General features: G+C 36.5%; 1 protein-coding gene across 1 annotated transcript; it reads left to right on the top strand.

Annotated features, from left to right (window-relative positions):
- Positions 1 to 240: 240 nt before the first annotated feature.
- LOC127101347 (F-box protein CPR1) lies at positions 241 to 1605 on the top strand. Its single transcript, XM_051038737.1, has one exon. It carries the CDS (start codon positions 290 to 292, stop codon positions 1526 to 1528), a length of 1239 nt encoding a protein of 412 aa, XP_050894694.1. The 5' UTR covers positions 241 to 289; the 3' UTR covers positions 1529 to 1605.
- The last annotated feature ends 13712 nt before the right edge of the window (positions 1606 to 15317 follow it).

The raw sequence follows: 15317 nt of genomic DNA, 5'->3' as shown, positions 1-15317 counted from the left end.
TTTTGAATTTCTTATCAATTATTATAATATATCTTTAAAAAAAAATTGGCATATAATTTAATTAGAACACACTAAATGAAATATCTTTTGAGTTTCTTCTTAATCACGCAAACATATCTAGTAAAAAGATATATTTTGAGTTGCTTAACAATTAAGGTAGCATTTGTATTTTAAAAAATTTAATTAATAAATAGTAAAATCATCTTATAAGTTCAATGAATGTAATTGTTTTCTCTCTCTAAAAAGTGTAAATAAATTGGACTAAGTTTTCTTAGATCTGAAAACAAAGATGATTACAATGGAAAACAAAACTCTGAAGTCTCTAGAGATGGAACACAATTCAGCTGTGGGAATTAAGAAGGTTAGTATTGACATACCTAATGATCTTTCTTTCTCCATAATTTCAAAATTATCTGTAAAAACTTTGAAGCGCTTTGAATGTGTTTGTAAATCAAGGACCGTCTTATTTCAAAACTCTTATTTCATGAGCTTGTTCTGCAAAAACCTCTATAATCATTCTTACTATGATTATACATCTCTTCTCCTACACCTACAACATAAAACGACTTCGATTGATGTGTTATATTCTCTATCAGATGAGCAATTTGAGAATAATATCAAATTAAATTGGCCAAATCCATTTCAAATGGATGACCTTGAATTTGAAATTTTGGGATCTCGTAGCATTAATGGGGTTCTCTGTCTAATCAGTTACTCCCAGACAAGTACAAGACTTGTATTATGGAACCCTGCTACCCAAGAATTCAAGGTTATTCCTACTAGCTTTCGTGAGTCTGTACCGTATATGGATATTGAAATTACTCGATATGGTTTTGGTTATGATTCTGTTAGAGAGGACTACAAGGTGATTCGACAAATAATGTATAATCCAAATAGCGATAGTGAAAGTGACATTGAGGATTTTCCATTTGAAGATATATGTTACCAACTCTTTTGGGAGATATATAGTCTACAAAGTAACTCTTGGAAGAAACTTGACTCTGATATCCCTCATAATTATATAGATCAAGGGTTGTGTATTGACGGAATGTGTCACTGGTGGGGTGAAGAAGGCTATGATAATGAAAATTATGATGAGGAATACCTACTATCATTTGACCTAAGTAATGAGGTATTCCATATAACACCCATACCCGATGATAAAAATTTTAGATCTATACTTTATTGGAAAGACTTAGTAGTATTAAATGGTTGCATTGCTTTAATCTCAAATCACATTAAGAACTACCCAAGTGATGATATTTTTCACATATCAATTTTGGGTGAAGTTGGGGTGAAAGAATCATGGATTAAATTCTATACAGTTTGGCCTTTTCCTTACATTGAGCATCCTATTGGAGTTGGAAAGAATGGATATATATTCTTGATAGAGCATACTGGAAAATTAGTTTGTTTTAATGTAAACACTAATATGGTTGAGGAGCTCGGTAATGTAGGACATGGATTTGAAGGTAGGACAATAATTTATGAAAGAAGTATTGTTCCAATTGGAGGTATGAATACATAAAAAATTGTCTATACACCCATGTTTTATGGTTGTAATTTGTAAGAATTTTATATTATACATAATATTGTCTTGCAACACTTTATTATTATTATTTTTATTTATATTATTATAATTATAATTATCAAGTATAAGAGAATTCAAGGAACCATTTGATCCTATGAATATTGTTTCTACATATTTATTTCTTTGTTCTACTCTTTTTTCTATTTGCATGATAGCTTTTATATTTAAGTTGATATAATAAAAAATCACACAAAATATTTATTTGGTGTCAAAATTTATCTTTTATATAAAATGGAACACAATTGTTTTTGTAATATTATATAAATTTTGCGATGTTTTAGAAATCTCTTAGTATGTGGAAAGTGTTTCGTTAGGACATGAACATTTTGAATTTCAATTTTTCTCCTCATAAGTCAAACATTGTGCCAGTTCCCTCCATTAAGGTTAAAATTAATGCATAGTATCTTGTGTCAACAGAAATTTGTAAGTGGTAATTGAATATTAATAACCCATAAATATTATAATCACAAAATCAATTATACATGTTATTAGGTTACAAAAGAAATTATTGTAAAATGTAGGTCTCGCATAGCGCGACTGGGTAGATTGTGTAATGATTATAAAACTAACTATACTAAAATAAGAATTAAAATATTCAATGAGAGAGAAAATTATGTCACGCCTTTGAATATTTTGTCAATTTCCTATGTTTAATCCTTGCTTGAACCTTTATTATTCTTCTTAAGTCGTGGCTATCTTACAAAATAGATATGAACGATTTCATCACGACATTACCATCTTGGTTATATCCATTACCCTAATAACCCGGACGAACTTGCAAGAAACTTTACCGTACGTAAAATATCTAATGTCCCGACTGAATATATCATCTCTCCAGCAATCATAAACAAGCACCACAATCTTATTTGATTTTTCTATGCAAATATACATATGTTCTCATTGCTTTTTAGATTGATTATACCAATGTCATAGAAAAAGGAAAGCATTAAGCACAAAGAGATTGAATTATTAAGATGTTCATTTACACATAACAAAATGTAGTGGATTACATGGTTCACATTGTTGGGGAAAATTCATCTACAAGGAACGTAATTAAGGGGAACTAGACATCCATCCTTTGGGGATTCATGGATATTTCTATAAAAAGTGAAAGACGTATATCAATGTGCGTAAAAGTACAACTATCTGTGATAATCAAATGCTCACAATGATGATAATCCCGTAGAAGATCCATTTGAACTTTTCATGACAACAATGATGATTAAAGTAAGAGGAAATAAAATTTGACTCTCGTATGATGGCGACCTAACTAGAGATACATCTCATACCTCATAACCAAAAAGAGACTCAAGATTAAATTTCGTATATGATCAATGTATCTGGAAAAAGTCTAGGAAGCCTCAAAGTAATGTAAGAGAGGAAGTGTGAAAGATTGCCAGGTTATGTCTGTCAGAGTCACTAGATTTTTGTAAAAGTAAGGAAGTAACTTCTAAGTTCTAAGGAAACTCATGCACACTCACAATATGTTTCAAATGTTTTTATCTTGAAAATTATTTTCTAGGTCAAGCCAAGTGACTAAGAAGGTGTCCAATCTCTTTCTAACATTTTTTTAACTAACCAATCTATCGTAACCCAAATTTTGACCATCCTTACCCAGAGTTGTTGCAAGTCAACATTAGTAACCTGAAAAGTCAAAGGAGACCTTTTTGACTTTTCAGATCATTAACAGGCTAATGAGGTCGTAAGGGATTGTTGGTCTCTCCTCTAGAATTAATTAGGGCCTTTTGTTCTTTGAATAATTATGGTATCAATTAGGTTTTCTAATAAAAATTACTTAATCTTTGTTTATATCGAATAATTAGATTATTTATTTAAACATAGGTTAATAACTTATATTGGTTTTATTGAATCGAATCAATAAAATAATTTAAGTATAATCATTTAACTTATGATTAAATTTGGATTATTAGACTAATTATTTTATTAGGTGTTAATAGGATAATATGATTAACTAACTTATTAATTTGATGCTTATTATATTAGGGATTTAGAATTGTTTGGCTTCTTTTTATTTTCGGTTTGTTTTTGTTAGAGTTGGGCCTGGCCCAAACTGGGCTTTATGAACTAGGTCATTGGATGACCCATGGGTCAACTGGGTCAAACCCATAATCCAACCAGTGAAACGAATTAGGTGTGTCCCGGGTCCACCCCCATTCACCTAATTCCCAAAAACCCCAATATGCGTATGATAAGAAGCATAAATGGTTTAGAACTTGCATTTTGCATACAATCAGAAGCAGAAATGGATTCAAACTTAATCAGAACCAGAAATGTATTCAAACTTAATCAAAAGAATAAATGGATTCAAACTTGATTTTTTGAAAATTAATCAAAACCTTTTAATTTCATACGAGTCATAATAATTCACAACTGAATCATGACCAAATACATTATAGATTTCGATTAAAATTTGGAAACCCTAATCTATTTCTAACTCAAATCATATTATAATCAAATCGGATTCTAAAATTCCTAAAATAAATCAATCTAACTTAATTCTAAACCTAAAATCTAATATATAAATACATAGAATTTTGATTGAGAAAGGACCCCGAATCTGCTGCTGCTATAGCCCAAATCCTCACCAAAGCTCCAAGTTCTTTGATACTTAGGGTTTTACACCGAAACCCTAAGCATCCGAGCTTAGATTCCAGTAGCACCTCGTAGAGAAAGAAGGAAGAATAATGGGTTAGGGATCAATCTGAACAAAAAAAAAGAGGGAATAACATAAGCATTTTACCTTTTACCGAAAGCTTGTTCCTTGTTGTAGCGGTAAATTCATGATCATCAAGCTATGGATAAGCTTAACGTTAATAAAACCAGAGTGGCCACCACGCTTTTATTGTTTGCAAAGGAAAAGGGAAAAGTACGAACAAAACCCAAAGATAAGAAGTTTTCAAATCAAAACTAATAAAATGCAAGAGATTACATGTAAGGGGGTTGGTTACACAGAGGGAAGGTGTTAGCACCCAAAGTGTCTTAGGTACTCCTAGGGAGCCCTTTTTTATATGTGCATATGTTTTTGGTATAACATATGATTGATAAATATAGAGTGTGGGGATGAGAAAAAGAATTCATTGATTATATTTTTGTGTTTGACAATACCTTCGGTCTTATGTCTACATACCAACATAAAAATGAGGGATCAAAACCCCGTAGTTCGTGGTAAAAATTTCAAAGAAGTTGGTGAATTGATTTTAACACAATTTTAATAAGAAAAGGGCACAAAAGGGCAAAAAAATTGAATGAGGTTATTAGTTCTTTTTGTCTTTTGAAATTTAAGTCAATCTAGTTACGTTTATTCACAAGTTTGATTTAAGAAAAGAAGTTCAAAAATTCAATGGCATAAGGCCAAAGTTTCTAGTCATTAAAACATGTATAAGTTTGAAATCACAAGCAAAGATTTTTTTTGAAAAGAGGGATATATTTGAAATTAAAGAAGGTGGAAGGTGTCGCAATGCGAAAAACAACCGGCGGAAAAAATACAGAGCCGCCACCGACGCTATTCATCCTATGACGGAAAGGGAGCGCAGGACTAACCTAAGAAAGGGAAAGGAACGGTCTTACGACCAGAGATTACAAGGTACGGGAGTCGGTCTTACTACCAATCGTTACAAATGAACCCCAAAGATGAACCCCAAAGTGAATAACAATCTTCACAAATGAACCCCAAAGTGAATAACAATCGTCACAAATGAACCCCAAAGATGAACCCCAAAGATGAATAATAATCATCACAAATGAACCCCAAAGATGAACCCCAAGTGATAACAATCACCACAAATGAATATCAATCATCACAAATGGACCCCAAAGATGAACCCCAAAAGCAATATAGATGAACCCCAAGCAATATAGATGAACCCCAAACAGATAATTGTTAACCAAAGTGAACCCCAAGAATGAACCCCAAATGTATAACAATCGTCACAAATAGACCTCGAGATAAACCCCAAAATATGGACAACAACCACAAATGAACCCCAATTATGAACCCCAAGGTGTGGACATACAACACACACGCTGAACAAACGGGTACTCACACCAAAGAAAACACGTACCCAAAACAAATGCCAGAACAAAAATGTAAGAGGAAACCATTAAAGGGTGAACACACACACACACAAAAGAAAAAGGGTGCCCGGAGAGATTTCGCTCAATCTCCTGCCTACGTATCTCATCTGGTATGAGAATCAGGGCGACGTAGTTCCCCTTAACAGGGGTAAAACACTCTCCTAACTAGAGACCAGGGAGACAACAAACTAATAGGGAGACTAAGACTCGAGCCTAAAAGTTGTCATGCAATCAATATCCCTAAGTTGAGGTCTCTAACATGAACTTAACTCACTCTGGAAGCGAGTCAACTCAAAAAGCAAATAATCACCAACACAAGTGAACAAACATCACACACTATATCCATACAAGAGGCTCAAACAATGTGTGGGCTTTAGTCAAGAGGGGTCATATCAACCTCGACAAACAAGCCAAACTGTAAGAGGTAATATGTAGCTCTTAACCACTAACATTGAACGTTAGGGTGACGCTGATCAAAGTCTGAATGAGGACGAGACCTCATGGTCTTAACCCTGGCCAGGGTGAGCTCATGAAACAGAAGGCGTGGGGATCCAGAAAGTGGGATCCTTTTCCACTTGACAGACTCTGGACAAAGATCTGGGGCACATGTTCAGAAGCATCAGCACATAGTGCGAGCATAAAGAACGACACACTGAATAACGGGGGATTGGCTGCTAATCCCTTCTATCCGTCAATTGCCTCTATTCTTGGAGGTCTTATCAAATATCACATGCCTCTCCTTGGAGGTCTTTGGCACAATTGTAAACAAACACAAACAGAGCCTCTGAAGGAGGACTTGCCAGCAAAATGCCTGCCAAAAAGGTGACAGGACTTCCAGACTACATGAAGTATGAAGCTAACTACCTGAGTGGTGTGTCAACCATAATCCAAAGCTTAAGCAAAAGCAAAAGCAAGCAAGCAACTAAGGTACATGTACAAAGACTAAACAGTTAGTACTTCAGTCATAACCAGAAAACAAACAGTGAAACTCTCCAATAGTTACACAATTCAATGCATAATGCCCAAGCACTCAAATGAACTCATGAGCTCACTACATCACTTAAAACCCTACAAAACAAACATAAGTCAGAACTCAATGCATTTGTATCTCACAAAGTGAGAACAACTCAACCATCAATGAGGAGTATCCAAACCTGAAACACAAGACAAAGTTAGTTTATGTACAAAACCCTAGTGCAAAGAAGAGATTCAAAACCCAATCAAATGACCAAAACAGAACCCAATATTTTGCACATTACACATTAAAACACTCCATCTAATGTCCTCAAAAGGACCAACATCAAATCAATAAGCAAGTATCTCAAATGGTCTATGCCATGCAATGACCAAAAATGTGCACAAAATGAACTTCCAACTTAGAAAATTCATATCAAATCAGAAATGCATGCAATGACTTTGAGATTTTTTGTACAAGTTCCTCATGTTATGAACAATTAATATGCAAAAGATCAAATCCAGAAAGATTCAAATGATATGTGAACAAAAATGTACCAATCCAATGTCAAAAATGTGACACAAATTGTCACACTTTTCTCCATGTGTCAAAATTGATGATAACATATGAGAAAAATTCCAAACCAGTGACCAAAAATTCACATCAGGTGTGAATGTCAAGCATGCAAAAGATTGGATCAGATGGCTCAAAGATGAGGATTTCACAATGCATTGAATGCAATAGATCAAATTGGCACAACGTTCATTCAAAAATTCACAAATAAAAATCCAAACATCAACAATTCATGAAATCAACACCAAAAAATAGTAGAGATCAAAACAAAACTATGAAAAAAAATTGGGATTAAATTGGACTATTTTTGTATTTTTTATGAATTTTCTAAAACAAGCAAAATAATTGGAAAATAACATGGAAATGGAGGGAAACAAATTAATTTGAATAAATCCAGAAAGAACAACCACCACACGATCTGGCGCGAAATCAAGATCAATGGCTCAGGTTTAAAAGAATGAAATGCACCGTTTCACTTAAACACTAAGCATGCACAGTCATTGGTCAAGGCACGCGTGGCCAGTCAACACAATCTCAACCAATCAATTGACCAAGCAAGCGCACACATGGCTCACACGTAAGCAAACCCTAGCATGATACAGACGCCGGAGCTACATTCTCCGGTCGTCTTCTCCGGCGAGATGCACAGTAGCTCCGCCGTGAGAAATTCCAGAAATCCAAAAGGTTTATATCAATCGAACCGGTTTTCAACGAGGATTCCAAATATGCAATTGGATCATCCTAACTCTCCATGAATTTTGCAAATCGAAGACAAACATATTTGAGATCCAAACCTCCAGGTAACCTAACTTCCTCAAATCTTAACCATTTTTAATTCTAAACATATCTACATGCTCTACTCAACGAGATCTACAAATCTATGACCTTAAAACAACAAAAAGAGAGAGTGGATTTTGAGTCACCTTGGAATGGAGGTTTCGGAAATCGTGTTCTCAAGCGCTCTACAACTCCAAATTTACTCCACTACACTTCCTATGAAGCTTTAAGCAAGAAGCAATGGTTGAAAACACTTGAATCCACTTCAATTTCCAAAATCCATCGCCATACTCATGTACATGAACTGCTCGAATTCTAGCTTAATTGATCCAAACAGATGATGATTCTTGATCAGCGAAGCACCAGGAACAAGAATATGCAAAGATCTTGGAGAATTGTGTGAGGAAAATGAAGATTCGAAGAGAGAGAAATTTTGGAGAGTTCTTCAATTTCAGATTTGAAATGGTTTGTTATGGCAGTTATGGCTAGGGTTTTGGTATTTATATGCCTTGCTAATCACAATGCTAATCACTTAAGCCAATGGTTAATCATGATTAATGAGATGTGAAGCAAATTGCAAAAATGCAAATGAAGCTCTCCTTGCCATAATCCACGTGTACAGTCCCATGCTAAGCTTCCAATCCACTTAAAAACATCCAATGGTCATGATTTGATGATTGATTTGCTTGCATCTTAAGCCAAAAATGAATTGTGAAAATTTGCTTCAAAATGAAGATGTGTGAAAAATGAACATACAAACTTATCCCATTCATGGCAAAAGCACATTTGAGATGTCTTGAACATGAGAAACATTTTTCCAAAAGAATGAACCACTTTGGAGCATTGTATCAAAAGTTACCCCATTTGAACATGATTGAGGTGTCTCAACTCATTTCCCCACCTCATAGCCCTCAGTTGACTGCACAATTGACTTTTTGGTCCTTAGATGACCTTGAAATGCCTTGATCCACTTGAGCCTCTACCACTTGGAGAAATTGCTCAAAAATGAAACCCTAGCTCATGTAAGCTCCTTATAACAATCATGTGATCCTCATTCCAAGAAAATACCATATCTCTTTGAGAAACCCTAGCTGGAAGAACTGCATTGATTAGGGTTGACCAGAGGTCACAACCTTAATCCAAAGGAACTTGAGAATGAACTATGAAACCCTTGATGATGATAGAACCATGATGATGGTAATATATCCTTGCAAATAAGATGATGCTCAAGGCCTTTGAAGAATCAAGAAACCCTAATTGAAGCCCATACCCTCAGATGGCTGATAATCAATTCATAGAGACCCTCAGGCTTGAATCATGTAGCTTCTCCATCTTTTGAAAAGATTTTGAAGGATGACCTTCTTATCTTCATATGAGATGCAAAATGCAATGCCTAATGCTCTAAAATATGAAATGCAATGTGTCAAACTAGTCTCAAGAAGAGGAGGGAAAATTTTGAGGTGTTACAGCTGCCCATATTCAATCCATTGTGAACCTGTCGATATGAATAGCCTCGGGTTTCAGATGATCAGGGTGAAAAGTGGTTGAATACCAATAACAAACGAACAATTTGCACTCCACTGGAATTTCACACTGAAGTGAAGTGAAGTAACCATGCCTGTCAGAATCGGCAAAGAGGTGGTCTTGAAAGAAGAATCCGTCTGGTACGGTGAGAGTCGGTCTGAATACCGAAAAAGAATGTTAACCTGGATACCAAAATAAATGGTAACAGAAATAATCATGGCCTGAATGCCACTCATCAGTCTGAATACTGGAAATGACTTCGATCTGAGCATCAGAAGATATGAGATTATTAATATCGGTCTGAACACCGAGAGACTGGCCTGAATGCCACTTCGGTCTGAATACCGGAAAAACTGGCCTGAATGCGACAAGTTGCGTCGACCTGAATGTCGGAAAATTCTTCGATCTGAACATCGGAAAATTGGCCTGAATGCCACTTCGGTTTGAATACCGGAAACCTGGCCTGAATGCCACAAGTTGCGTCGACCTGAACGTCGGAAACTTCTTCGATCTGAACATCGGGAAAATTGGCCTGAATGCCACTTCGATCTGAATACCGGAAATCTGGCCTGAATGCCCCTTCGGTCTAAACATCGGAAACCTGGCCTGAATACCACTTCGTCTGAATACCGGAAACCTGGCCTGAATGCCACTTGTGCTGGGGATTTTCTCTTTGTTATTATTATTGTAGATGTTTGATTGGCTGCATTTTATGGTAAAACACTAACTGGACTCTAATGTCTTGATTGATGTCGTGACATGCTGTGGAGATGTTTGATTGACTGCATTATGTGTTAGATCATCTAACTGTACTCTGATGTCTTGGCTGATGTCATGACATTCTGAGTAGTATACTGCAGGTTTAGCTAATACAGGATTTATTGAATGTCAAACTGGATGTTATGACATTCATCCCTGTCAGCAGATACTGAGGAATAGAACAGTTGGTGTTCTGCTATAACTCAGTATTTATTTTCAGTCTGTTTATCAAGAAAATAACAGACCTGGCATAAGGCCTACTATCTGAATGTCAAACTGGATGTTATGACATTCATCTGCGACAACATATACTGAATAATAGGCAGGTTGGTTTTCTGCTTCAGTTCAGTATGTATCTCAGTCTGTTTATCAAGAGAATAACAGACCTGGCATAAGGCCGTTGTGTAAATGTCAAACTGGATATTTTGACATTTATTACTGTAAGTTGATATTGAAGTATAGACAGATTGGTCTGCTACAGTACAACATTTAGCACAGTCTGTTTTCAGGAAAATAACAGACTTAGCATATGGTCTATGTTCTGGACGTCAAACTGAATGTTGTGACATTCATTCCTGACAACATATGCTATTTGTGGAGGTCTTGAAGACTCAATCAGAATAAACAGTTTCTAAATATGGAGATATTTTAGGAACTAAATATGGAGATACTTTAGGAACTAAATATGGAGATATTTTAGGAACTAAATATGGAGATATTTTAGGAACAAAATATGGAGATATTTTAGGCACTAGAAGATTGAAGACCTTGATTGTAGTAGAAACTTTCTGCTGGCTTTGTAACAACAAAGGAGAAGTTTGCTGCGATTTCTGAAGGCCCAAATCCAGTTGGGTGCTTAGGTTATAAATAGCATAATGTAACCTAGGTTTTGTAAGCCTCATGGAATGAAAATTTAGGGGTGTGTGTGAGGTAAACCTCCCAATCTGTGGGAAGGTTACCATGTGTTTCTCAGTGTTCAAAACTGAGAGTATTTGTAACTCAAAGCCTGTAGGCAAGAGTTGTTATGGTCTTGAACGAAGCTGTGAAGCCAGTTCAAGTTGTTTTAACATTACATTGTATTTGTAGTGATAGGAATGGAAACTGGAGGTTTCTATCTAGGAGTTCCTAGGTATAGATTGCATTGGGTAGGGATTAAGTGAAGAGTTATAAACGGGGGAGTTTAACTCTGAATTAATACTGCTGATAGTGGATCTTCTTCCTAGCTTGGTATGCCCCCAGACGTAGGTGAGTTGCACCGAACTGGGTTAACAATTGCTTGTGTTTTTACCTTCTGCATACTATATTTTGTTTGTTATAACTCATTCTGGTTTTAGTCTGTTTATGAAGGGAATAACAGATATGACACATAGCCTGCAGTCTGAATGTAAAACAGAATGTTATGATATTCATCATTGACTGCTGATATTGATGGACTAGTTGGTCTGTTACAGTTCACTCATCTGTAATGTTGGGACAGGTGATGTTCAAACCAATGTTAAGACATCATGCTGATAACTGGGCAGGATAAATAAACATAAGGGCTATGTTTGATCTCTACTGTGTGTTTGCACTAGATGGACAGAACTGGATGTTCTTCTTTCCATGGTGGTATATTAGCAGATGTTGTAACATCTGTGAATGTGTGCATATGAGTACTGGTTCATAATTTATATAACTGTCTTGCTGTATTTGCAACAATGTTAGATCAGATGTCATGATATGGAGTAGAACATCTGAACTTTGACTACACCAGAATTTCAAATGGTATCAGAGCAGGCATCCTGTTCTGGTTCTGGATGAGATCCATGGGTGATACTTTCTGGTATGTTGCAAGGAGTTATGTTAGTACTGATGTTGGAATCTGTGGAAGGTTCTGTGATCTCCCTGAATGGTTCCTTGAAGTAGGTGGATGGACTATTCATGACAGGAACTGTGTGTACCTGTCTCTGGAGGTTGGCAATTGGCCTTGTATGGGATAGTTGTGCTAAGTATTGAATCATATTCAAACTTGGTATGTTCTTAGAGGCTGATCTGGTGAAGTGTGTGTTCATAGGTTGAGCTGTATTATTATTTCCGCTGCATAATACCTGGAAAAACTCAAACTCTGATGTAGTTTCCCCTCATATGGATGAAAGGCTGTTATATTCAAGATTTCATCATAATCTACTGAAGATGTCAAAGATACTTGAGTCTCCTCAAGTCCACTCATCATGACGTTCTCACTTCAGGATGGTAAGAATCACCTGATCACTGATTCTTTTACTCTCTTGGGTAGTGTATATGAAGACCTTGAATACTTTTAAGGAGGGTTTGTTCCAAGGAGGTGGAACTAATGTTCTATGTGATGTTAGAACATGTTGTTCAACAAGTATGCAACTACTGGTTGAAGAGCAGATGTTATTAGGTGTCAAACAAAGGGATACTTTTGTTTGGAACCTACTCCTGACCTGGAAGAGGAGACATCTATTTGTGCTAAGTTGACAAGGGTAGGGTCAACTGTGTGTGTGCTTAAGAAAGTCACTTTTAGAAGTCTGATCTCTAGAAGTGGAGCTGGTTGAGATGTGACATTGTGCAATTTCCTGCTGGTTGTCTTATTTCTGTAGATTGATCAGGGTGGGATAGTTGTTCCCTGAAGTACTATGTTGTGTTGGAAGATAAGTCCCCTGGATGTTAGAAGTCAATAATGGGGTAACCTGATTGCTATATCATTTAAGAGGATTGGGACCATGAATCTTGTTATTCAAACACCACGCTCAGAAGTGGCAGTTCTTTCAAGGAGTGAGAATATGAAGATTCAGAAGTTGGTTGAGGTAGTATGCTCTGGCAATGCATATCTACTATTGACTGGTGTTGCTTTCGTTCACTAATACGTATGGTCAGCTGGAGTCTGATTGGTGTGATTGGAGTATGTATAGGTATAACTCATAGAGTTAGTTGCCACTGGTAGGGATGGTGTATGTCATGTTGAGACATATGTGTACAATGCATGGATATTGGTGTGGAGTTTCCATGATTGTTAATTTGAGGGGGAGTTTTGGCTAACCTCCTCACGTTTGGTCAGCCTAGGGTCTGGTTGGCTGTTGGCCTGTGTCACATCGGTTCTGGTTGTTGTGTGACACATTTGCAAGCAATGATTCATCTCTCACATTCCTAAGGGTGAATTTAATCTGGGAAGTTTTTCAAAATTGTTGAGGTGCTTGCAAGCAGAAAATGTTGACACAAGAAGAGTATTTTCAAATTACTCTTATGGTGGAAGTATCTGAAAGGAATATTGGGAAAGGATTTAAGATCAATGGCTACTAGTGCCAAGTACAAGTATTTAATTGATTATCCTTGGAGCTCAAGATTACTGATGTTTTTAAAGAGGTTGGAACATCTCGTCTTCAATACCCTGTGCAGAATCACAGGAAGGATAGTACATTGGCTTATGATCTATCACTTTGGTGGCAGCAAAAGCATATGATCACTGAAAAGGTTTCCTGGGAAGAAACATGTTCAGCCTTGGTGTGCACAAGAAGAAGAAAACATCATAGTCCTGATGGTGGTTACTTGGATCAGTTTACTTCTGATCTAGGTAAGGAAGTGCATTGGCTAATGCACACTATGAAGTTAAGAATAAGTGGCAACATTCTTAACATCATGGAAACAACCTTGCCTTAAGAAGTGGAATCCTTGGTATAGCTGAAGGGACAGTTTCTAACTAGTCCTTCTGAAGACTCATACATCAGAGTGTCTGATGTCTTTGGAGAAGAAGCAGGGATTCATCAAGGTGTGAGCTTGGATGACTTAACTGCAAACCTGCAGGATGGAGGTTGTTTACTCAAACTTGGTTCCACAATCAAGTCTATGAGAGCATTGAACTCTTGTTCTGTGTAGGGAGGAAGTTCTTTCAAGTGGCAGAAGAAGGAGCTGAATTCTACCGCTGGATGTTAAAACACAATGTTGTGACATTTGGTTTAACATCAGAATCTTAGTTGGTGAAGTGGCACATCAACTTAAGATAGAAGGGTCTACAGGGTTGTAGATTGGATACTTCAAAAAGGTCGTTCTCGTTGCAGTTATTTGGAGTTGTTGGATAGAAAGGATGTTACATGTTCATGTCTTAGAAAATCTAAGTTTTGTTCAACATGTAGCTTGAAGTTCAAGTCTCACGTGGAAGATCAGAATATCTTTGGGAGAAGTCTGATAAACATGGAGAGGTCAAAAATGGCATTTGATTTTTTTCATATGAGGATTCATGAAGGAGGTAATCAACAGTGGCATTTGGTCTATCTCAGAAGTGAGTTCGAAGAATCAAGATAATCAACATATGGCAGCTGATTATGCTTGAGGAAGGTCTGAGACAAATTACTTTGAGCAAAAAAGTAGTAAGTTGAAGACATAAGGAGGTGTTTTCTATTCATCTCTTGGAGCTTGTGGTAGGAGTTCTGAGCTATCTATGGAAAATTATCTCGTGTAATGGGATGAGAATGTATATGTCCCAATTTGTGTCTGGTTCCTTTTGGATCAAGCTGGTGACCCAGTGATATCTGAGGATTATCAGATGGTGTTCTTTGGATGTCCTAACTTATGTTAGAACATTTTGGTTCTCTGCTCTGGTTAGAAGAGAGATTGACACAGAGTGTGGATGTGTTCAGCCAAGAGGGTTGATCAGAGGGTGTGCTCTTGAAGACATGAAGATGCGTCTTATGTTTTCCATTCATCAAGTGGTTTGGGTTCTCTTTGAATCAGGAAGTATGTGAAGGTCCAACTTTGGGGTGTTGGATATGTTCATGTGTGATCTCCAAGTTTCAAGAGGAGAGTTGGTTGTTCATGACAGGGGGAGTTCTGTCTTTGTGCTGCAAGTAATCATCAAGCTTGTGGTCTATATGTTCTAAGATAACAAGGTATGGCACCTGGTTAGTTATTGGGATGATGTGGTGTGTGTCAAGGCTGAGTGAGCAGAAGAATGTCTGACCGGATTGTTATTTCCCTCTGAAACTTACAACCATAAGGAAATATGGATGTGGTGTGTCTCATTATGATATATTAGAATGAGCCTGT

The sequence above is a fragment of the Lathyrus oleraceus genome, chromosome 7, assembly GCF_024323335.1.
Source record: "Lathyrus oleraceus cultivar Zhongwan6 chromosome 7, CAAS_Psat_ZW6_1.0, whole genome shotgun sequence".
Classification (NCBI taxonomy): Eukaryota; Viridiplantae; Streptophyta; class Magnoliopsida; order Fabales; family Fabaceae; genus Lathyrus; species Lathyrus oleraceus.
Note: the sequence above shows the minus strand (reverse complement) of the source record. Positions and strands in the feature narration are given on the sequence as shown.

Excerpts from the sequence above, each read along its gene's own strand:
- LOC127101347 (XM_051038737.1), top strand. The coding sequence starts at position 290 with ATGATTACAATGGAAAACAAAACTCTGAAGTCTCTAGAGATGGAACAC.